The sequence below is a fragment of the Phaethon aethereus genome (genome assembly GCF_964289735.1).
Source record: "Phaethon aethereus genome assembly, chromosome: 8".
Lineage (NCBI taxonomy): Eukaryota > Metazoa > Chordata > Aves > Phaethontiformes > Phaethontidae > Phaethon > Phaethon aethereus.
This window is the reverse complement of record NC_138584.1, coordinates 10154293-10177957: the sequence shown is the minus strand read 5'-3', so window position 1 is coordinate 10177957 and position 23665 is coordinate 10154293. Positions and strand designations below refer to the sequence as shown.

At 38.5% G+C, this 23665-nt stretch overlaps 1 protein-coding gene across 4 annotated transcripts in view; it reads left to right on the top strand.

Annotated features, from left to right (window-relative positions):
• Nucleotides 1-3472: 3472 nt before the first annotated feature.
• The window catches only part of KCNT2 (potassium sodium-activated channel subfamily T member 2), a gene marked incomplete at its 3' end in the record, with an annotated part of 146567 nt that continues 126374 nt past the window's right edge, over nucleotides 3473-23665 (top strand). For 3 of the 4 annotated variants that reach the window (XM_082002907.1, XM_082002906.1, XM_082002905.1), the window contains exon 1: nucleotides 3593-3820. In XM_082002907.1, coding sequence (XP_081859033.1) covers nucleotides 3726-3820 — 95 coding nt within the window. In that variant the 5' untranslated portion in view covers nucleotides 3593-3725. Of the gene's footprint in view, nucleotides 3821-23665 lie in introns of all 4 variants that reach the window. The other variant, XM_082002908.1, reaches the window with a different exon arrangement.

Genomic DNA, 23665 nt, shown 5'->3' with positions numbered 1-23665 from the left:
TTCATATATAACAGCATCTGCCTCCAAGCAGGTGATTCAATGTCTCCTCAGATTGAAAACATACTTTTCCCAGGTGTTTTGAGTTGCTAATCAAAATACAAGATTTAGCTAACTAAAATCCCACCTCTGTTCAATTTTATATACTTGAGCTTTTCAGAGTCACCAGGCCTCATGCTGTCAGACATGTAAAAGCAGAACTACTTTTAGATAGCAAAGAGTTTATATTACTTCAGAGCACAAAGTTAAGCTTCTGCACAAATTACATGACTATAGTCTCAGTTATAAATTGGCTTTCTACTAGCTCTGCTCAACTGTTTACCAGGTTGCTAGTTTACCAGTCAGCTATTACCATTCTGAAATGCTATCCCATGGTAGAAAAAGTGCAAAAACTTCTACTCTTACTTAGCTCCTCAAGTATGAAAACAAACGTTAAATTAATCAATTAAGGTGGAAAAATTAATGAGGCTGCTAGAAGACACAGTAGAAACACCATTAATTTCCCAAACTATCTATGATTCATAGACTTCAGGAAATGACTACAGTTAGCCTAACTACTTTACTCATATAACAAACTATAATAAATACAGGCTCCACCCTACCTCAAGTTTTGGCAAGATGAAAAGATACCCAGGCAGCGAGAGGAAACAATGTTTTCTTAGAAGAAACAACGTGTTCAACTGAAGCAGCCAGGAAAGAAAACATTGGCTGCACATAACAAATGGTCTAAAGAAGAAAGATACTGGAATTTTTTTTTTTTTAAATTAGAGTTTTAGAGAGCTCTAACCTCAGGACACAGCATGGTAAAACTGGCAAGAATGTCACAGCAAGGTAATTCACGATTTTATTTATTTCCCGTATCAGCCAAAGCAAAGAGTGAGTTACCTTTGAACTCTTGCCACATACGTGCATCTGTTTTGCTTCGTCTAACAAGCCTTTCTGAGAAGCACATTGTAAATGCTGAATGCAGCAAGCTGTGAAAAAGAGTAAGCATCATACCCCAGTGATCCCAGCATTTTACAGGACCTGGGAGACAATATTGCATTCTCTAAAGAAACAGCAATCAGAGAAGCTATGCTTAAGAACCCCGTACTAAAGAAGCAAGGAAAGATGCATTGTCTGTAACGACAGCAGAGATAATCCGAGCCCTGAATTGGACTACCTGTTGGTTACCTGTAGAAACCTTTCTATCACAGCACGGAGCTCAGAGCTGGATTCTCAGCAGGGCACATTATTATGTGGTGCACTCCAAGCTGCTATACTTAAGTTGATACTCTGTGATGTGCCATATCAGCTTTTAACTAGCTTACCCTCTACACAGAAATCCAACTAAATGGAAAATAGAAAGTTCACTCTTCAATGCACAGTATGAATGCATGCACCTAATTAAACATGTGGTATTGAAACCACATTTAGGAAATAACTTCTCATTTATCACTTAGCCCCTGATCCAGCAAAATCTAAATCTAAAATCCGCACTCAGGTTAAGGCTGTGCATGACTTCATTCTAGGAAAGGAATACTACTACCGAATAGTTTAGGTGAAGACCTAGTCCAGGAAAGCAAATCGTGGCAGGCTGAGAAAATGTAGTAACATTTATGTTTACAAGAACTAGGGCATTAGATGCTAAGTATGACACTTAGTCTGGATTACAGCTGACCTTTAAGAGTAAATCTAAAAACCATTTTTCACTATTTCAATTTGGTGACAGTGAATTCAAACGAATCGTGCTTCATCACATAAGAAACTGCTGGCTTTGGCTGGGATAGAGTTAATTTTCTTCACAGGAGCTAGTATGGGGCTGTGTTTTGGATTTGTGCTGGAAACAGTGTTGATACCACAGGTATATTTTAGCTATTGCTGAGCAGTGCTTACACAGAGCCAAGGCCTTCCCTGGTTCCCACCCCCACCAGTGGGGGTGCACACAAATTTGGGAGGGGACATAGCCAGGACAGCTGACCCAAAATAACCGGAGGAATATTCCAGACCATATGGCATTGTGCTCAGTATATAAAGCTGGGGCAAGAAGGAGAAAGGTGGGTATGTTGGGAGTGACGGCGTCCGTCTTCCCAAGTAACCGTTATGCCCGATGGAGCCCTGCTTTCCTGGAGATGGCTGAACACCTGCCTGCCCATGGGAAGTGGTGAATAAATTCCTTGTTTTGTTTTGCTTGTGTGTGTGGCTTTTGTTTCACCTATTAAACTGTCCTTATCCCACAAGGGTTTTTTTAATTCTCTCCCCCATTGCACCTGGGCAGGGGAAGGCGAGCTAGTGGCTGTGTGGTGCTTAGTTGCAGGTTGGGGCTAAACCATGACAGAAATTCAAATCCTTTATAGCGTGTCTCCCACTTTCAAGCGTTGCCTGCAAATCTCAATCACGAGAACAATTCAACATTTTTACAGGGCCTGCGTCACCACTCCTGATACGTACAACAAATCCCAGTTAAAAGTGGAAATTGAACAATAGCTTACCATATTTGCATCCGAGATTTCAGAAGAGTTGGCACAAAACAGGATCAGATATATGTCACTAACCAGGTATGCCTGACTGACTAAAGATGAGCAAGAGACAAAGTTATGAAAGACCCAAGTATGCTCAGATGACCTACCATCAGTAACACGGGGTCTGTGCAGAGGCTACCTGTAGCTAGCCAAGATAAAACATCCAATTTTTCATATTCTGGGGCTTACAGAAAAGTGCTTCTGAGGAAGCCCCAGGTGGTACAAGAGGAGGTTGCTGGCTGTAGGAGGTAGGCTTGTGAGGGAGCCCCAGGAACGCCCCCAAAGGGACCGAGCTGGTGCTCAGCGGCTCCTCCAGCCGAGTGCCATTCTGTGTGCCCGAAATGGCTACTGCACGGCAGCGCCCCCACGGAGCCCCCTGCCCTGCCGCGGCGTGCGAGGGCACGCGAGACGCGCCGAGACCCGGCAGGGCCCGCCGAACCGCCACCGCGAGGGGACCGCGGCGCCCCTCTCCTCCCGCCCGCGCGCCCGGGAGCACCGCGGCGCTCCAGCCGGCGCCTCGCGGCCGCAGCGTGACAAGAGCGGGTTGTGTCCGCAGCGGCGCGGGGCGGTGGTCTCCGCCCGGCCCCGCTCCCCCAGAGCACACAGCCGCCCCGAGAAGCGAGCAGCCTGCTCTGTACGCTAATGCAGGGGGCTTGCCATTGGTCGGCAGGCAGAGATTCCCGCGCTGTCACTGCAGTATGATAATAGCTGCCCATCCTATTGGTTCGCCTGTCAGCGGCGGCTCCAAACAACATTTGCATGGCTGAGGGCAGCTCTTTGTTGCCAACCGCGGCAGCCGGCGGGCGGTGCGCGCGCGCGCGTCCTCGCTCGCGCGAGGTAGGTGGGTGGGTGGGCGGGCGCGCGCCCCTGTGGCCGCCCCACCGCCGCCCGCCGGCACCTGCTCACCCTAGGGCGGGCCGCGTGGCGCCCCCGCGGCGCGAGGCGGAACTTTAAACCCGGGGTCCGTTAAGCGCTGCTCGCGGCCCAGAGCACGAGCCGGTCCCGCTACTCCCCTTAGCCGCCGGCAGGCAGCCCTCCCGCCGCGCGCCTGCCGCCTTTGTGCGCGCAGTCCGCCGCGCTCGCCGTGGGGTCAACCTGCTCCGCGCCGCTTCCCGCCCCCGGCCCCTCCTGCCTCGCTGGGCTTTCACCCCCACCCGGTTTGGTGGGTGGGGGCTGACTGCCCTTCCGCAGGGGAGCGGCGGCGGGCGCTCCCATCCGCCGGGCAGGATGGTGGACCTGGACAGCGAGGTGCCCCCGCTGCCCCCGCGTTACCGGTTTCGGGACTTGCTGCTGGGCGACCAGGGCTGGCAGAGCGATGACAGGTGAGTGCGCGGTCTGTGGGCGCGGAGGGGCAGCGGTGATAGCTCGAGAGGGAGCGGGGGGGGGGGGGCTTGCTCTACGGGCGGCGGAGAGGTGCGGCCCGGGCCCCGCGGAGGGTCGGGGCGGCGCCGGCGGGCGGCGCGCTGTGAAGGCACGCGCAGGAGCCCGCTCCGGTGAGAAACTTTCCCGGGCAAGGGGCACGACGGCCGCCGAGGGGCTGCGGTGCCCCCCCACTCCCGCGCCCCGCAGCCGGGGACGAGTCGGGGCCGGCGCCCCTCACCAAAGCACTTGGGCATCCCGCAGCCTGCGGGGCGCTACCGCCCGTGCAGAAGGGCAGTACCCTTCTCTTCCCCACGGCTGCAGTAGGAGGAAGAGCAGGACAGGTACGATACCGTCTCCGGGCGATAACATGCACCGAGGGGAAACCCCAAACCAAATACGCTTTTGCCGCTTGTCGAAAGGCTGACTGCCTGCGCCACTGGGTGTTTTTATTGTCCAGTATGCATGCTCCTTTACATGCAGTTTCTTTTCATGCTAGGAGCCTAGGCTTGGATGTAACTACCATTAATTTATTCCTTTAGGAATTATTTCAAGGAGTGTCCGCATCTTTAATTACAAACCGATAGAAAAAGGTATTTGTTTGTCTCAAGTCAAATAATGTCTTTAAAAGAAAAAAACCCCAACCTTATATTAAAACAAAGCAAGGAGGAATGTGTGTTTAATTTCAAAATGCTAAACGAGCAGTGTTCATGAGCACCAAAGAGCATCATGCCACTCTATTTGACCATGCAGCCTGGTGTGTCAATAGGCTATTATATGATCCCATCTTGCAAAATTATGTGAGAGATCTCCTTTGTAGTAACAATTTATTGTGGTCAAATAGCAGAAAAAGCGAAATTGGCTGGTAATGTGAAAGGTATATTGGATCATTTTTAATTCAATATATTTACATTGTCAGAATGAGTCTTTAACTCAGCAGTCAGAAACTTTGATTTTAATGCTGGTCTACATTATTTAGATTTTAGCTACTTTCCTAAAGAAAATCAATTCTCATTGATTGGTAATCACAAGATCATGCAGATATGTAACTGGTTATTACCTTTGTTTTGGAAAATATGCTATACATTGAAGGAGTTCAACAAATGGTGTTTATTCAGACAGTTATGAAATGGTGAATGACATCTTAAGATAGTTACAAAAAATGAAAGCTGTTGGTTGGAAACAGCAGCACTGTAACTACATAACGGAGAGTTAAAGAGTATGTTTATCAAAGCATGGTTTTATGGTTTTAAAAAACAAATGTGTATTCTGTATTCATAACTTCTGATTGCAGTATTCTTTGAGATTTTAAAAAATGTAGATCTGAGCATCTTATACCCACATTTTATTTCTCACTGGAATAGGAAATAGGAAAAAACCCTGCAACCATTCTTATTTTATCAAATTTATCTATTTAGCTAGGGCTTTGATGGCTAAAATAAACAAAATATTCTCTATACACCTTTTTGGACCACTCTGTTGGCTTAACGCTTTTGCCAGCTCTAGTTTAAACTTCTGTCAAGTGCTTCCCTGATACCAGTTGCTTGACTTTAACTTTATAGAAGAAGCATGATCTAGTCTCAAATGGGAAATAGTGTATAAGCAACTGTACAAACCATACCATCCATTTAGCTATAGAAATGTCTATTTCATGTACACTTAACAAAGTGAAAATAAATAATCTTTAAAAAACATTGATAGTAGAATTATAGCATAACAGTATTATAGGGCATGATTATTGTTGGAAAATTGTAACAGAGGACTAGTGGAAAATGGTTATTTTCAATATTATGCACACAAGCATTACAAGAAAGATCTCTGACACATCTTCAAGTGTTGTCCTGTGCTGAGGCTGGGCACAGCTGCACTGTGGCAGGAAGGCTGTGCAGTTGTTTCCCCACAATGCAATCAGGATTGTGCTTTACATGAGGCTGTGACAGCAGCACTCTCTCCTCCAGCCCTGCAAGTTACCATAGCCGTCTCTTTTGATACTAGCTTTCTGTTAAATGAACAAAGTCCTTTCATAAAAAATCTTGAGTATTATCTTTTGTTTGCCCACCTTACAATAGGGTCCTGTCCAGATTCTTGTTTTTCTGCAGTGGAGGTTATCACTTTTAATACTGAAATATCAATCCAGTCCCATGTTGCAGGTATTTTGCTAATATCCATTGTAGAAAAAAGCACACATATTTTGCATTGAAATATTCAAATGGAATACTTAGAATATTATACATACTTTCAGGAAGTATTTATTGAGGAAGACTGCAGATCCTGTGGGGATCCTGAGATCGATTGCTTATTACTTAGTAATGGCTAGTATTACACACGTATACCTTATTTTTAATTGTTTGTTTTTGTCTTTTTTTTTTTTTTTGCACCTTTACGTAAGTGGTTCAGATTTGGTTTTGGTGAAGCCCATCTTTTGTATTCTGCTCTAGTGTGCAATATAGATATTGCCAAAGGTGTTGCTTGTACCCCCTTCAGTGGAGTAGACATTAACTATGAATGGAATATCAAAACACTAAAATACAGTTGAAGTGGCCTTATAGTATGGCTACACAATGGCAAGTGATCAAGATAGTTCTTTTTAGGAGGTTATTGGCCCTTGATCGAGATGCTGGAAATAATTTTCTGCATATTTACAGTTCACTGCAACTTCTTACTTCCATTTGCTTTCAACGCTGGCAGTCTGATTTTTATCAAGGGTTTTCCATCTGTGTGGTCTGTGAACTTCAGATATGTTACCAGCTGAACTCTTTGTCTTCTAGCTTAGTCCCATTCCCTTTTTGATCTTCACAGTCTGCTCATCCTTGAGTTCTCTCTTTTCTCCTTCCATTCTGCCCTTTCTGGAAAGATGCTCACTTTTTGCTGGCTGGGAGGCGTATGTTCCATCTCTGTGTTTTCAGATGCTGGTTGATTCTTCAAAGTGGAGAGGAGATGGAATTATTCCTCTCATCTGCCACAAACCACCCAGGATTCTGTGTCACCAAATCACAGTTTTGATAGCATCATTTGCCAGTAAGTTATATGGTAATGATACGGACCGCTCCTCCTTTTTGCTGAAAGATACATATCTGACATAAGCATAGTACTGAATTTTGAAACCTTTCTGGTTATGTTTCTTTAGGAGGAGAGTTTGATCAGCTGTTTCTTTGAAATGATCCTGTTCATTTATAAAAGGCACATGTACTAAAAGCTTAGCTGAATGTAATAGGACTCTGATTCAAGAATTTTGTTCTTAGATCTGTACCAGTTTGGAGACAGATTTCTAACCGTATTTTTTTTTCTCAAGGACTTGTCCTGGGGTGGAGCTTCGCTCAGGCTTCTTTTCTTTTTTAAGTGTCTAGCTTGTGGTCCATTTCATACCTATACTTCTCCAGCATAGTAATATCCATCTTGCTGCTTTTGCATTTTTCTCCCAACAAATAAGTCTACTTGCATAGCTTAGATTCCTAACCAACCCTGCAGTAGGCTTCAGTAACAGATGGGTTCTGGGCTGTTATATTCCACAAACTGCCAAATTGGATTGTATATTAGTTTTCATAAAAGAAAAAAAGTTGCTGTGTGCAGAACAACATGGTGAAACTTTGGCAAATGCATTTGTTCAGTCAATAAACTATTTGAAATAATTTATTAATATTTTTGAATTTGCTGATTTTTTTTTTTTTTTCCTAAAAAATTTGATGTTAATACCAGTTTTGGTTTTTGAAGGGCTAGATTTTCAAAGGACCTAGTTCCCTTTGAAAACTGTGGAGATGAAGCTTGATGCTTACAGTACACACATTTTATAAGGAATAGTTAATTATTCATTTACTCAGAGAGATAACTCTGTGTAAAGACTCATCTGTTTTCCTGACACTATAAAAAATATTTAAATATTGCCTGGCTCAATCTGAAAAGCTTCCACAGGACAGCATGTAAAAGATCAGCCCAGTAGCTAGAGAATGTGTGTGTCAATTGGGTAATTTCTATGGCAGGTAGGGTGGTGTACCAGGTTTCTTCTGGCCATGGAAATATCCTGGTCACTGGACTGAGGGTAAAGAGAAGACCAAGTCATCATCTTTTTCACTGATTTTGTAAATATCACTAATATACCTTTGTGAATCTCACATTTTGCTTTCACTATTGAAAGTACCTGACACTGAAAAAACCCTGTTTTGATTTGCTGGATATTCCGAGATGTTTCTTGACCATCATAATGCAATTTGTCTTTCAGTTCGGCCGCTGGGGAAGGGAGCAGAAATAAAGGGGGAACTTGGTGACTACAACAAGTTATTCACCTGTTAATTCAGTGTGGTTTTGCTGAATCATGATTGTAACAGTAAATTATGTAATAAAACCTTCATAAACCTACTGACCATCAATAGTTAGTCTGAGCAGCTGTGTTGAAGAGCAGCACAAATAAAAGCAGAAAATATCCCACTTAGTGAAGACCTGACATGTTTAACGCTGGTAAATAATTTGCTTCAGAGGAGGGGAGAAAAGAGGATATATATTTTAGGTTCCCATGTAAGCTTTGGAAAGATACAATGAAGAGGTTATTCACAAAAAAAAAAAGTTTTCTTGTGTTTATATATAATTACCACATACTTCAAAACAGCCAAACCACAGGATACTAGAGATGTAAAGAAAGAATTCAAAGTTAAAAGTAAAAAAGCACTTACATTCTGTTGATATCACTGCTTTTTTAGTAAGGTCAGTCATATAAATTCACTGCTTGAGTATCTTGCAGAGCACAATTTGCCTCACATTTTTTAAACGATTTATGTACAGATGTTGAGGCTGTTCTTTAGAAGCTTATAAAGATATAAAACCTGCATCTGTTTTAGTAAATTCAAGCAAGCCACAAATGTTTCCCACCATTGAAGCATGACTGTTCGTACTAGTGAACTGTTCAAATTTTCCTTTGCATGCTTTGTCCATAGCCAGCTAGCCAAAATGGTCTTGAACACTGTAGTGCCCAGGAATAATTTGACAGTTTGAGTGTCCAAGGAAACACTCTGAGCAGACAAGTTGCAGGGAGTCACCCAATTTGTGAAGCTGATATGTATTTAGGCTGTCGTGTGCCATTTAATGTCAGTGCCTGGGCAAGTTTAAGTTAAAGATGTACCCAGAGAGGGTCAAAGTCATTTTATTGTGAAGATAATCTCTACAGTTTAGCATTACATGCTGCTTCTCCCATTTATACTGTGAGTCCCTCTCTCTGGTCTCCTGTATTTCCTGCACAGTCACACATTCAGATTATGTATATGGGGGACTGTGTTGCAGAGACAGCCATTTGTAAATCACAGACCTGCTTACGCTTGGTACCTGCCTTCCTGAAATATGCAGTATAGCCCTTTTACATAGGCAATAAGTGTGTTTTGTCCCAGCGTCCTTAAAAAGGGGGAAAAAATACTTGCTGTTAAAGAACTTTGATTTATTGGAATAATTATTTTCCCACAACATTTTAGAGAAAGAAAAAGAGAAACAAACATATGAATGTTTTTAAAATATGCAGAGTGAGGTTCATTTCATTGACTTCATAAAAATGTATATAGTATTTTTTGTTTTACATACCTTTCATACTTCAAGTCCCTTTTGGGTTTAGGTAAGATTAAGCAGTATGTTGGGCTTTCTTTGGACCTTGCACACTAAGGTAAATTTTACCAATGCTGAATATTGCTAGCAATATTAAGAGACCATGAAGTACACATTCCAGCGTTGAATTGCTGAATTAATACAGTCTGCCATATGAAGAAGTCATTCAACAATCATAAATATCTATTTTATACTACTATTTCATTCTACTGCCTGTTGAAATTTAGCATTGTATGCAGAGCTAATATGTTGTAGGAAAAAAAAATCACTATTACTGTCCTACTTCAAAATCACATACAACAAATGGAATGGAAAGGACAAAAAATGAACATAGCAACACAATTTTCTACCCCCCCAAAGCATCAGATTTCATAATTTTTCTACATGCTGTTGCAATAAGTGTGAACAATTTTGCAGGTATGGAACAAAAATTTACATTTTCCAATTGTAGTATTTTTTTCTTTTCTGTATATAAGTATACACATAACTGGTATTGGAACATACCCATTCCAATGCCAATATAGACACAGTAACTGGTACTGGAAATACATTTCAAATCCTGCTCCTGTATTGAGATGAAAAGTTGAGTCATTTTGCTACAGTATATACTTTCAGGATGAAACTACAGAGCTAAATTTTACTTTTGTGCCAAAACTGTTCTTACATTGGATACTTACAGGATTAAATTAAAATAAGCTTTCCCTTCTGATGTGCTTACTGCATAAATGAACATTACCACCTATGGGGAAAGGAAAGAGATTCAGATAATACAGAACACCTCCACACATCACTTGGACAATTGTATACTGCTGGCTGTCATGTTGACTGGTGACTTTCAAGGAACAGTTCCCTACTGTAAGTCTCAGAAGGCACTTTAACAGTCACAGTGTGAATTAGTGAGTAAAGCCCTCCCTTTGCCTTTCCTGTTGGAAATCATCTGAGATTGTTTAAGGGGATAAAAAGCCCACACATTTCTGAATCAAGTGATTTTAAAATATCTGAGTCTAGATTCATATTACACAAAAATTCTATTATAATTTCCTCAACAGAAAATTCTATTATGGTTTCATCAAAATAATCCTCCTCTTTCCTTCAAGATATACTTTAGTCAATTTGGCTGCCTCATTTTAGAAAACGTGTTAACTCTTGTGAGTTCTTCTGTTTAACAGAGGCAAAGGACTTAAGCAAATATTGTCAAATTTATGTTGAATTGTCCTTGTAAGTAGATTTTCAAAACAATTAAAAAGATTTAGAAGCCTAAATTCTATTTTAAAAGCTTAATTTTCTTTGAAAACTGCTTAAGATCTTAACAGTCTAATTCATTAAGAGAGTGTTTTGATATCTGCAGTGAGACTGTACAGTAGTAGTTGGAAAGTTTGAGTTGTCCTAAACCCTGAAAAATATTGCTGCAGGTACAGGCCAAGCCCTTTCTCACTGTGCAAACGATCTAAATTAAAAAAGCATTAAAGCTTTTTTACATTTGTAAAACCACTACATTGGCCACACAGAGAGGTCCAAGTTTATACTTTTGTGGCAGGTTTAGAAGTACAGTACCACGTAAAGAAACTGTTAATATATATCCATACTCGCATTCCTTCTAAATTTATCTTATGATTGGGTCCCTATTGTAGATAAATTTACTAATTTATTTACTAAATTTACTTGTGTGGAAGGAAGAGGAAGTAGTGCTTTATAGAAGGCATCTCAGTTAGCCTCATGCTAATTTCTGTTTTAGCATCATTCTTGCAACAACAATGAAAGCAAAAATGCATTGCTTCTATAAACATATTTTCAGCACACACTGGAATTTGGGGAAGGACGTGAAAAGAGAAGAGAAATAGTTTAGTGCTGTTATAGCTGTATCTGTCCAAGGCAGACTTTGGTAGTATGCCCCAGCAAAAGTTTCTAGTTGCAGAAAAGGTTTAAGTATCTCAGCTTAAAAACGCACGTGGATCAAGAAGTCTTCCTCCTCTGGGACAACATGATGCACAGTTTGTAAATGTGCTTGGTACTTCAATCATTACTTAATTATACACTTACTACTCTAAAGCTCTTTATTTTTCCATCTAGAACTTGATACATGCTACTTTACATCTGGCAGACACTGTAATGCTCCATGGGGAACTGAAGCAGTTCTTTCCCAAACGGTTTCTCTCTTAATCTTGTGATTATTATTCTATCACAGCAAATGATGATTATTTATTATATAGCAGTAAACTTCTGTGCTGCACTATGCATTACTCTCAGTATGACTATTCTGTAACAAATGGTAACATTGATTCATATTGTCTCCCTTTTATCGTGTAACAAAGGAATAGATCGCTTGGAGCATCAGAAATGTCTGAAGCTTCAAAATAAATTTATTGTAAAATAAATCTGCCAACGATATCACAGAATCATTAAGGTTGGAAAAGACTGAGATGATCATGTCTAACCATCAACCCAACACCACCATGCCCGCTAAACCATGTCCTGAAGTGCCACCTCCCTGGGCAGCCTGTTCCAATGTTTGACCACTCTCTCTGTACAGAAATTTTTCCTAATATCCAATCTAAACCTCCCCTGGCGCAACTTGAGGCCATTTCCTCTCCTCTCATTCTATCGCTAATTACTTGGAAGAAGAGACCGACACCCACCTCACTATAAGACCCTTTCAGGTAGTTGTAGAGAACAATGAGGTCTCCTCTCAGCCTCCTCCAACTAAACAACCCCAGTTCCCTCAGCCGCTCTTCATAAGACTTGTGCTCCAGATCCCTCACCAGCTTTCTTGTCCTTCTTTGGACCAGCACCTCAATGCCCTTCTTGTAGTGAGGGGCCCAAAACTGAACACGGTATTTGAGGTGCGGCCTCACCAGTGCCAAGTACAGGAGCACAATCACTTCCCTACTCCTGCTGGCCACACTATTTCAGTGCTATGCATTCAGTTTCTAGACTTCACAATTAAAGGTGATGTTTTGTACTTAATTCTGATATGTACAGTATGCCCAAGTACTTGTACTAATCCACTAAATGCTTTAAAAGTTGATTCTTCATATTTTTTCAAGTAAATGAGCAAGTTAAGTTCTTCCTGAAGGCCTGCACATCACGGTCCCGTAATCTCTGTGTCATTGGACGGAATGCCATTCAAAAACGGTAAATGTTCTGCAGCACAGAAGATTTGGTACAGAATGCCTTAAAACAGCTGTTAAAGATTTCAGCCTCCCCCATGCAATCATCTGCTAATTATGTTAGCAGTCAACTTCCTGGTGGGAAGTAGCAGTAAAACAGAAACAGTCATTAAGAGACAAAACCCAGCGTTTATACTCACAGATAGAAACAGTGATATTATTATTTACTCAGAAGTATCTCTTGAGGGACAAATCCTGCCTCCACTTACAGACATGCCTGCTAGGAAGTGCTGTTTTGTGGTGGAAAGCAGGTTGCTAAGCCTGACGTCGTGCTTGACTGGCTGAGTATCAAGCAATGGCAGACGGGGAAGCCCGACATTAGGTTAAGATCAGTGCAAATTGTCTACTGAGTTAGCAAAAAGAAGAAAACTTTGCCTACCCCTTTGCCTGGGTCTTACAAGTGTCCTGTTAGCTTTAGCCATGAGTAACTGCATATCTAACAGCTAGCACAAGAGTCGTATGCTGGACAGGGGCAATTACAAGATTTGAGCAACAGTCCTCATTACGTATCAGCTCTGCCAGGAAAGTCCTGCCCTACCTCCTAGATTCTGTACCCCAAGTCAAACCACTTTGGCTTTTTGCAAAGAAAAGAGTTTGCCCTTTGGCTTTTTATGTTGTCAAAGTTAATAGCATTTACTGTACTTCGAGTAGCTTTAAGTTCCAGATCTCCTTCAAAGTATAGTGATTGTTAACATATTTAATAAGAAGGAGTAAACACTATAAAATAGCCTCACTCTTTGTTCTAAATAGCCAAGAATGTTCTGGAGGTTTTCTGTTTTTCTCACTTTGCTTTCTCTTCCCCTTTGTGACTAGAGAAAACTGCAGCACAGATAAAAGCTGTGTTACCAAACCAAATCTGAAACAAATACAGATTGGAAAAACAACAAGCTGAGTTGCAAATGGAAAACTGTGGTTATATTTGCTCCTTATGTGACAGCACCTGTTAATGCACAACATTCCCCAAGTCTGGAAGGGGATTTAGTTCCCCATCTTCACACCAAATTCAAAAGATGCTAAGGGCACTGGTGACTTACCATTATTGCTCTGCAATTCTCACCATCAAGCAGAGACAGCTATAACAGAGATGGTCTAAAGGCTAAGTTCTATATTTAGCTGAATGTACCCTTTTGAAAAGTGAGCAAGCTATGTTTTCGCTATGTACAACAATCTAGCATTTGATCACTTTTTCAAAGGGGTTTAATCAGTTAAAGAAATAAACTTTTAAAAGGCATTTTCATAGATATTGACCACTTTTTAATTACCATTTTGTTCTCTCAGTAGTCATTCAAAAAAGATAATGCAGACACAAAAACTGGAACAAAATATTCTGTAATGTGCAATGTTGATTATTCAACCAGGTTTTATAAAGACTATCAAAATCTAAGTAGATTTTTCACCCACCTAAGAGTAATCATAAAAGTGATATCTCACAAGAGTAGTTCCAGATATGTATCTCACTGACACAGAGGAATTAATTTACAAACTGTATTCAGTGACCCACATGATCATTTATTTTTGTACTGAAACTGATCACAGATTGCATGAAAATTACAATCTAGCTAAAAATGATACAATCAACGTTCAAAATGCACTGAATTAATTTTAAAGGCTTGATTAGTTTTTGCTTCCCATTTTTCCTCTCATTTGGCAGTTCACAGATCACAGTCTGGGTCCGGGGAAAAAAACCAACAAAGTTAGTTAAATTTGTCCTAACATTATGAATTCATTTAACACAATTAGTTGTGGCAGTTACTGTTTATGAAAACTCACGTGATGTTATTTTTATGTCTTTGTGACTAGGTCAACCGGTCATTTGTAACATTGGGATTTTGGTGTGATGTTGGCAGAGTATTGCATGTGGTGGGAAGAAAAAGTCTGGCTACTAGAAACGTTTCAGAGTAGAGGAAGTTTTGGGCTTTTGTTTTATGCCTTTTTCTGTGTCTTTGTCTGAATGCTCCTCCTCTTTGTCATTATCTGTTAAATATTTGCCTTTGTCCTTTGTGTAACTGTTAAACATGTGATTGTGGGAGACTGAGAATCCCATAGTTTCAGGGAAACTATGATAATCTCAGATTCAGCTCTATATTTACTTGTTTACTTCTCAGAGTTGTTGTCATTCTAATGGAAGCTTTTGGTGTATTGTATAAGCGTTTCCAGATTGCACGGCTGGACTGTTTGAATATGTAACTTTAAAAAAAGAAAAAAAACCACTTCGTTTTGTAAAGTTACCCTGGTCCTGGGCGTGTGTAAAAAGCATATGCAGTATCACTTTTTTTTTTTCTTTTTCACTTTTTAACACTTCAGCTATATATGGAATCTCAAATAAGTTCTCTCTAGGCTTGTTAAAGTATCCGTGGGAAGTTCCTGACAAATTTAATTTGACTTTTACTATTTTTTTCCTTTCAGATCAGGCATGGTTTCTATAATTTCTTACCCAATAATAAACAAATATTGCTCATCTAAACAAATATTGCTAATCTAAGTAAAGCTGTAGACAAGTAGGGAATTGAGCAGAGTACAGAAGAAATAAATAAACGTTTAAACTAACTTTATTTCTTGCTTTCGATGTTATATTCTTGCATTCTCCCTAATTTAATATTACTTCTGTCAATAGAAGGAAAAATGTAGCTTCCAGAAGAAATAAATGTTTGTACTGGAAAAATTTAGTTTAAATGGTCTGATGTAAATGTTATTCTATGCTTCTGTGTGTTTTGTGACAGTGATCACATTACTATAAATAGTAAATCTAGTATCATTATCTTTAAGAGTACTATTATTAACTAGTGATATTTCTCCTTTGGGAATACTGCTGGCTATGACTAGACTGAAGAAAGAGTTATAAAAAATAGACTTCATTGTGTATTGTTGTGGGGTTTTTTTTCCTCATACATAAGTGTTTATATGAAGGTGAGGAATGATCAGAATTAGCTAGATATTTATTATAGATGAAAAGGACTATGTGCATTTACCACTCAACTTGATCAGTAAATTTCCATAATGACTTTCAGTAACTCTGAAGAGGCTATTTTAATCCTTCCCTCAAAAGAAACTGAAGAAAGGCTAAACTATTATACTGAATAGTGGTTTGGTGAGAATTAGCACAAAGCTTGATTTTAATTGGAAGTCTTTTCAAAGAGAGAAGAAAAAGCTGAAAAATCTCTTCAAAATCTCTTCAAAGCTGAAAAATCTTTTTCAAGTACTTTTCTGATTCTCTGATCAAGTAGATTCACACTCCAAACAGTTCTATATCAATTTTCACTTTAGATCATAAGTAAAAAAGATATTTCAACATTTATTCCTTATTGCAAAACCTAATGTTGATAACGTGTAAAAGGCATTGTTCCTTAGAAATTATGCACAAATGGAAAAACCCCCAAACACCAACTCTGTTCCTTATTTGCCATGCTCCCCTCCTTAATAATCACTCCTTCACCTGCAACAGATTTAGGGTTGAGACTATATATTGTGGAAGCAAAACACCAATGATTTATCCATCAGATTGCCATGCTACCTTAAGTAGATCTGTACAAATTCTGATCTCTGCAGCAAGACTGTAGAATACTACATCAATATTGTACAATATTGTTTTGGCCAAAGTTTTGTTCCCTGTGTATCATTAAGTATTCATCAAAATACAGTAAAAACACTAAAACTAAGAAAGTTAGCCAAAAAGTGTTCTGACAGTTAGGGAGAAATGGGACACCCCCCCCCCCCCCAACTTCTTTTTAAGTAACTTGCAGAGAGATTTTCATCTTTTTACATTAAATACCACTTTCTACTGCAAGTAGTCCTGTTTATTTCAATGGGAATATTTATGGGTTTTAATCTGAGTAGAAGAGGTTATTTTCCATTGAAGAGAAAGCATACCAGGCAATACAGTATTGAGCTTTATGAACAACTTTACTCATTGCACCTTGACCTGATGTAACTTACCAAGGTACCAGATATAATTGCATAGATTTTTGAATATGTGGAAAACTCAAAGCTAGCTTCAATTTCCCTTGTCACTAGAATAAATGTAGGCATAATAGGTAAAAAACACAACTAATCTAAACAAATGTCCTGTGAATTCATATGCTGATATTTTCATTATTAAATGTGAAATAATAGTTTATTACTCTATTTTAAGTCTCAGTTTGATAAATGACATGTATGTACACATTTCCACCCCTTACAAAGTTGGGATGTATGTATAACTAATAATTACTAGACCCATTCTGTGCTACTTTATATTGAGGTTCATGGAACATTATGCCAGTGAACCCCTCTCTTTTACATTACATAGTATATTTTAAATGGCAGTGCTATCAATGCATACTGTTAGATCCTAAGTAGAATATTTCAGGTGACATCTTAGTGACCATTTGACAATCTAAAAATATTCTAGAAGATTGAGAAGTTCACAGATAAGTCATGTGTATCTGTCAAAATATTGAAAATGATATGTTAATTTGTTGTTATTCAGTATTTTAAGAATGGAGGTGCTTTAGGCACTTTCGAAAATGTAACAGCTCTTCAAGTCCAGTGCTAAACAACAAGCAGATATGAAAAAGATAACTGGATATTGTAGCACTTGGTTTTCTTTTAAACGTTAGCACTAGGTCCCATTTCAAGTACTCTTGCCCCTTGTCTAGGAGAATGTAAACTGGTTAATATGGAGTATCAGGAGTCTGGAAAATTTAGTTATATTATGAATCAAAGCATGTCCAGTATTTCTTTTAACTTAATTTATTTTAATTTGAAAAGTACCCCAGGCTGAAGATTACAGTGTCAAATAATGAACTGAAACTTTAAAATTTTTCTTTGTGTGTAAAGCTTTATATCACAATGTAAATATCTGGCATCAGAGATAAAGTAGCTTTTAAAGTAGGTGACATTTAGGTAGCTAAGAGGAAGTTTTGCTCTCATTAACATTACAAGGAAAGCTCTCAAACTACTACATAGGTCTCTAACCATATACAGAAGATCTAAATCTTACTCAGAAGTCTGACTGAGATTTTAATAGGATGTTACACAGATAAGCATAAAAAATAAACTTACAGTGTCAAGTTGATATTTAGAACAAAAGAAAGTAGTCATATGTGTTTAAAGTTAATTCAGTAAATTCATTGAGAATTTGGTGATTTTCAAAGGCATCAAAGAGAAAATCCAGAATGGTATAGAAAATTTCCCATTGGTTTTTGATCATCTCACCCAGAATATGGTAGCATAAGTAGGATTGGTAGATAAATGCTAAAATACTGACATAAATAGACTCCATAAATGGAGTAGGAGCACTACTTAACAGTATATTTGAATATATCTGAGATATACTTCTCCATTTCCAGTGAAGAACTAGTTCACCACAGTCAACAGGAATAAAGTTATTCTATTGATAAATTATATTAATTTTCTTTCAAACTGTGCAGAATTTAAAAAAAAAAAAAGGTTCTGAAAAAACCAAAACCCCCAAAATCCAGGTAGACCAATTTATTGAGTCTCTGAGTCTAGATCAAATTCAGGCTACAGCTTACTCAACGAATTTTTTAGCTGGGACTGTTTCTTTCACATTAGTGATTATAATGTGTATTTCACAACACATATGAAAGCATGTTTTTTTAACTTTTATCTGCTTGTAGTTTTTGTGGTAACAGTTTAGAGTTGGAGAGGAGAGTTCTGAAATAAGCAAGTGACCACAGACAATACAAGAAGTCCAGGCTACAGAAAGGATTTGAATCAGGACCTCAAAGACATGCAACTGAAGGTCATGTTTTCTCTTACCTACCTAATTAGATGGATAGATTAGGTTATAGCGTGTCTAAAACGTAGGAAGTGAAATAACCATGGTCCTTCTGCTCTTCCAGTGCAGGTTGTAAACTACAAGTCCTAAGCTTTCCATTGTCTCTCAGATAATTTCTCAGACTTCCAACTGTAACAATGCGAATTCAAACCTTTCAGTTCAGTCACAGAGGTACCAGGAGGGGAAGATGGGTACATGCAGTTTGTCTGAGCTATTAGAAAAGAAAAAAAAAAAAAAAAAAGCGCCCTTGGAAATCTCTGGCTTTCTGAATTGCACAAGCTTGGAAACTGTTTTTCCCTTTCCTTATTAAAAAAAACCCAAACCCGCCCCCCCCCAATTTTCATTACAAAAAAGTCCTAGAAAAGAGTGAATGCAGTAGAATATTAACAAATCTGAGATTAAAAAGTTACCAAAATAGACTAATTTCCTTGCAATAAAGGGTTGAAGATTGAAAAGTGAGCACAAATCGAAGTTGTTACATCTGGTCTTGCCTTATGAGATATGAAGATGTAATCTTAGCCCAGAATAAGATAAACAGCAAAGATCTCTTTTAATGGTGCAGGATATATGTCTGCGTATGGGGGAAATGCATGTAGGTCTTTTATAAAGTAATAATAATTGAGTATTTATTTTTTCAGTCCCATTCATACCCATCCTAATTTTTATTATGCTAAGACCACTGTTTATTGTAACAGTTAATGTTGTGAAATTATTTATCTTTACTTAAATATTTAGTCATAAATTTTTAACAGGAAAGACCAATTTTTTCTGTGTGTTCTGTTTTACTCGGTTCCTAGCAAAGCAATGTCCTATGTACTGGAATTCTAAATGTTCGGGGCGGGGCAGATAAAAAAAAAGATAATATGCCGGTCTAGAAATATTTACAGAATCAGGGTCTTAAGAAAACTTTATTCAGATGACTTAAACAACTGATGTTTATCCTGTGTTTTTTTGTTTAACTGAAGTATTTATTTGGCAAACTGTTGATTGCTTTTACCTCCACCTATGGGCATATCAAGTACTTTAGTACTTTGCTTTCGTTAGACAGTACTAAGATATAAATTTAATTAATAAAGCAGATATGAGTATGTTTCTATTATCACTGGCATGTCAGCTGTGTATTATTTTACCAAAGCCACACAGACAGCAGAAAAATAAGAGGTAATCACTAGCAATTTTTTTCTACAGCTACATTACCTGAACACCAAATATATTTACTTAGGAATATGCAGTGTTCCAGCAGCCTATTCCAACTGTTTTCCTTCCCCTTTCCTGAAGTAGCTTATTCTATACCTGAAGTATATGTCTGTCCCATTTGACCACAAAGCATTTTTATGCCTTCTGTGACCAGATGTACAGAAGTCAGAGTCTGGTTAACAAATGCTGAAGAACAGATTTTTATCTAAATGGTCAATATATTCACGCCATAGGAAGAGAGTGGGAGTATATGTATTTATAGTTCTTTTGTGTTGCAACTGGATATATTTATACAAGCTGCGAAATATTTATTCATTGCTTTTGATTATTTTAGTGTTCTCACTCTCTGTCTTAGTCTGCTTCTGCTTTATAGGTGCAACCAGCCTCTGCTTTGCTATGTCTGTAAGAAATTATATGGCTTACTTTATCAGGATTCTCTCTGCTCTATCTAAAGGAACATTGTTATGTTCCTTTATGAAAAAGGATTTTGTACTATTTTATTTTTAAGGTTAAGTTACCTTCCTATTCAGTAGCTTCTTTTCCTCTTTGACTTCCAAACTAATTCATTACATTAAAAATGTAAAAAAGATGGGATGTTTCTGTAGCCATAATAGCACTTTTACTGTACATTCTTTCCAAAAGAAAATGTCTTCTGTGAGGACAGGCACTTACTTTGTGTTGTATAAACCCTATTTATTTACTTTTTGAGTTGTTTACTTCTTTTCCTTATTATGAGCATTTGATTTTTTACCTTCAGTATCAATCTCCAGAGAACCTTTTCAAATGCCTTATAAAAATTTAAGTACATGATGTTCACTTCAGACTTCCCCCTTATCTATCTCTTCCAATTATCTCATAATGGAGCAGAGTGGTACAGCTCATACTCTATTTATATCTGTCATTTGCTTCATTCTTAGTTTGTTCCCAGGCTAAATCCAACTTGTAGGTCTTGGCATGGGTGCCATTGATTCTTTTTCATCTCTTGTTGACATTCTAACCAGTACTTATATTTTTATCACTCCTAATGTGCATTATAAGAATATTTTTGTTTGCATTTTGCCATGATTTTATTTGACTACTATTTTTAACTCTTTTATCTCTAATACTGTGGTTACAAAATATGTCAATTCAGTATCTGGCATTATAGCCTAGTCTCTGTGCCTGGAAACTCCTAACATTTTAGCAATGCTAGGAGTACGACAACCAGAATACATAAAACTAAGCAGAATTATGATATTCATCAAATTACATTAACCATGTATCTGAGACTACTATATCCATTCCAGCTAGGAATTGTGTGGACATATTTGTCCTAAGAACATGACTTACGCAACTCCGCAGAAATTGAAATCATTCCACACTGAGCATTATCTCCTGCCCATTTAAAATATTAAGATGCTCTCCAACTTAAGTGGCTATAGAATTGGATCCTTGGGATTCTTATATTTGAATTTTTTTTAAGACAAAGAATTCTTAGGAGTTCATAAAGAGAAAAATGGGAGGAACAACAGAGCGTTGGAAGGAAAGCATTGTGATCTACAAAAAATCTGATTTTGAACTCCATACATACTTGACTCGTATTTTCATTATTAATTGTATTTTGATACAATCCAGAGACCTTGCATCTAGGTCAGACCATTGTACAAAAACATTGTAGGGAAACAGAGGAGCATATGATTCCCATTTCAAAAAGAAGGTGGCAGAAGTCAAGCAATATGCAGCAAGTAGATGGAGCACAGGACCAGGATGTATGGATCAAATATGAATCAAACAATGAAGAATTCAGGGTACTGAATTACCCCTAATACTGGAGGCATACAAAGGACTGGTAATTGAGAGGCACTTTTAGGGAGAAGAACATTTGAAGACAACAAACATGAAAATGGAAGAATGATTGAAGGAAAAATAGACAAGGTTACAACAGTAAGTGGAATACAGCCTTCCTCTAGGCAGAACAGTGGCTTGATAACCTTCATGTGTAGATATGTATTTGTGCAGTAGAGTAGGACAGGGGAGATTTAGCTCTTGACTGCGGGTAACTGCTACTTCTCCAGAATCAGTTCAGCATAAAAAAAGGTGACCCATAAAAGCTTTCTTTTGGGAATACTGTGTTTATGCATCTTCTTACTTGTACTCTTTCAAATGCAGTTCTGACTATGTCTGTAAAAGGATCAATTCTGATTTTATGAACAATACAAATTGAAATAGGGAACTATATAATGCTTTATTTTGGTGAGCTAGCAGTGTATAATGCTGTTTGAGTTGACTGTATAAATTTATACAGCTGAAAGTTAAGATTGTAAGTTTTCTATCTCCCATTGTTAGAAGGGTGAAACCTCTTACAGTACAAATTTTTTGCCAGTCATATTTGTCTTTGCTCAGTTAGGTTTCTTTTAAAATTCAAGAGTGTCTGCACCAAGGCAGACTATTTAGTCTGTTACCTAGCAGATTGAACTGGTTTGTTTGGTCAGTTATTCAGCAGACAGTGTTACGTGATAAGAGGAAATAATGTAAGAGCAGAGCAAGTAACACACTGATGCTTATTCTAGGGTAGCCTCATTCTGGTATACCCTCTTTTTCCGTCAACACTCATCCCATTCCCATGCATATTCCCGTATTGTCTCCATTTTGTTCTTGCCATCAATATAGTTATTATTGAAACAAATCATCATCATTTTCCTAATGATACCAAAGCGCTCCTGATGCTGTGTTCTGAATTGCTAAAATGTGCTCTGGAATTTTTGTATTTGTTAACATTTACAAAATGTTATTAGACATCTCATACAGGCAATGTGATTAAGCAAAGGTTGCAGAGAAACGTCTGTACTATCTTAGACAGAAGTAACTTGTGTTTGTGAAATGGGCTTTGACTGGATGATTATTAGCATGATCAAGTAAACAAGTGATATGTTCTGCTTAAACTACCCATGTAGGAGCTCTAACATCCAAATAGTGGCAGATACAGGATTTTTTCATAATCCACTTGGAAATATTTTAGCACTTTAAGGACACTGTTTAGGGATTTGGCCTATAAAAATATTGTCTCAGTTTAGGGGATTAATTTTGAAAGTAAGATAGTAACAAACATTCATCCAGATTTGAAGGAGACAAAAAAGAACCAACTAGTTTATTTTTGAAATGCTGTTTATAAATATATAAATTTGCCAGTTGCAAAAATTCTAACTGAATGTGTAACAGAACAATGACAGCTATTATTACTGCATTACGAATAGCATAGATGTTTTACAGACTCAGGTGAAGGTCTTTCCTAAAAGGCTCACTAGCTAAGGACCAGTGTTGGAGATACGTATAGCAAGCGAAAGTCTCACTGGGAATGGATGCACAACAGTTTATTATGCTATATCAAAGTTTAGTTTGAAACATAGTTATGGATAACACCAATTTTTTTTAAAAGACTTGATAGCAACATAAACCCAGATACGTATAATCACATTTATGAATGCAACTCCATGAACGTCACACTGTACAATCCTAGACTAGAGCTATTGTTTGTCATCTCCCCACCCACCCTTTCCTCCCATTATTTTCATTATCTGGGCAACTGAAATATTGGACTATTAACTTTGTGACAGCAAATTTATGCTGTCTTTTACAGCAGTACAAAGAGATAGTTCATAATCACTAAGTCAGTCAAACACTGCAGTTGCACTAAAGTCCTGCCTTTTCCGCTATCCCAGAGTTTGCTCCTGCTATGCCTTTGCATCAGCTATGATAATCACAATGATTAAGATGAGTCTGGTCAACAAAGTGTTCCAATTGAAAACTCTCTCCAAAGGAAAGAATATAAACAGTCTTCAATTAGAGCAAATCCCTAGTCAGGCTCATGTGGAAATCACTCCTTTGTAAGGGTGACATGAGCAGAGACCCCCTTTGTGGAGATGGCAGGCTCTTACACTGGTCATAAAGCAACATCCTAATGACCATATATCTACTACTGTCTGACAATAGTCAGCACAAGCCTATTTATTTTACATGGTTGACAGATAAGTGATTTCGTGTTTACATCTAATTCATACACAAATCTGTACCCCTGGTTTATCTGGTAGTAAGCAAATCAAGTGTTG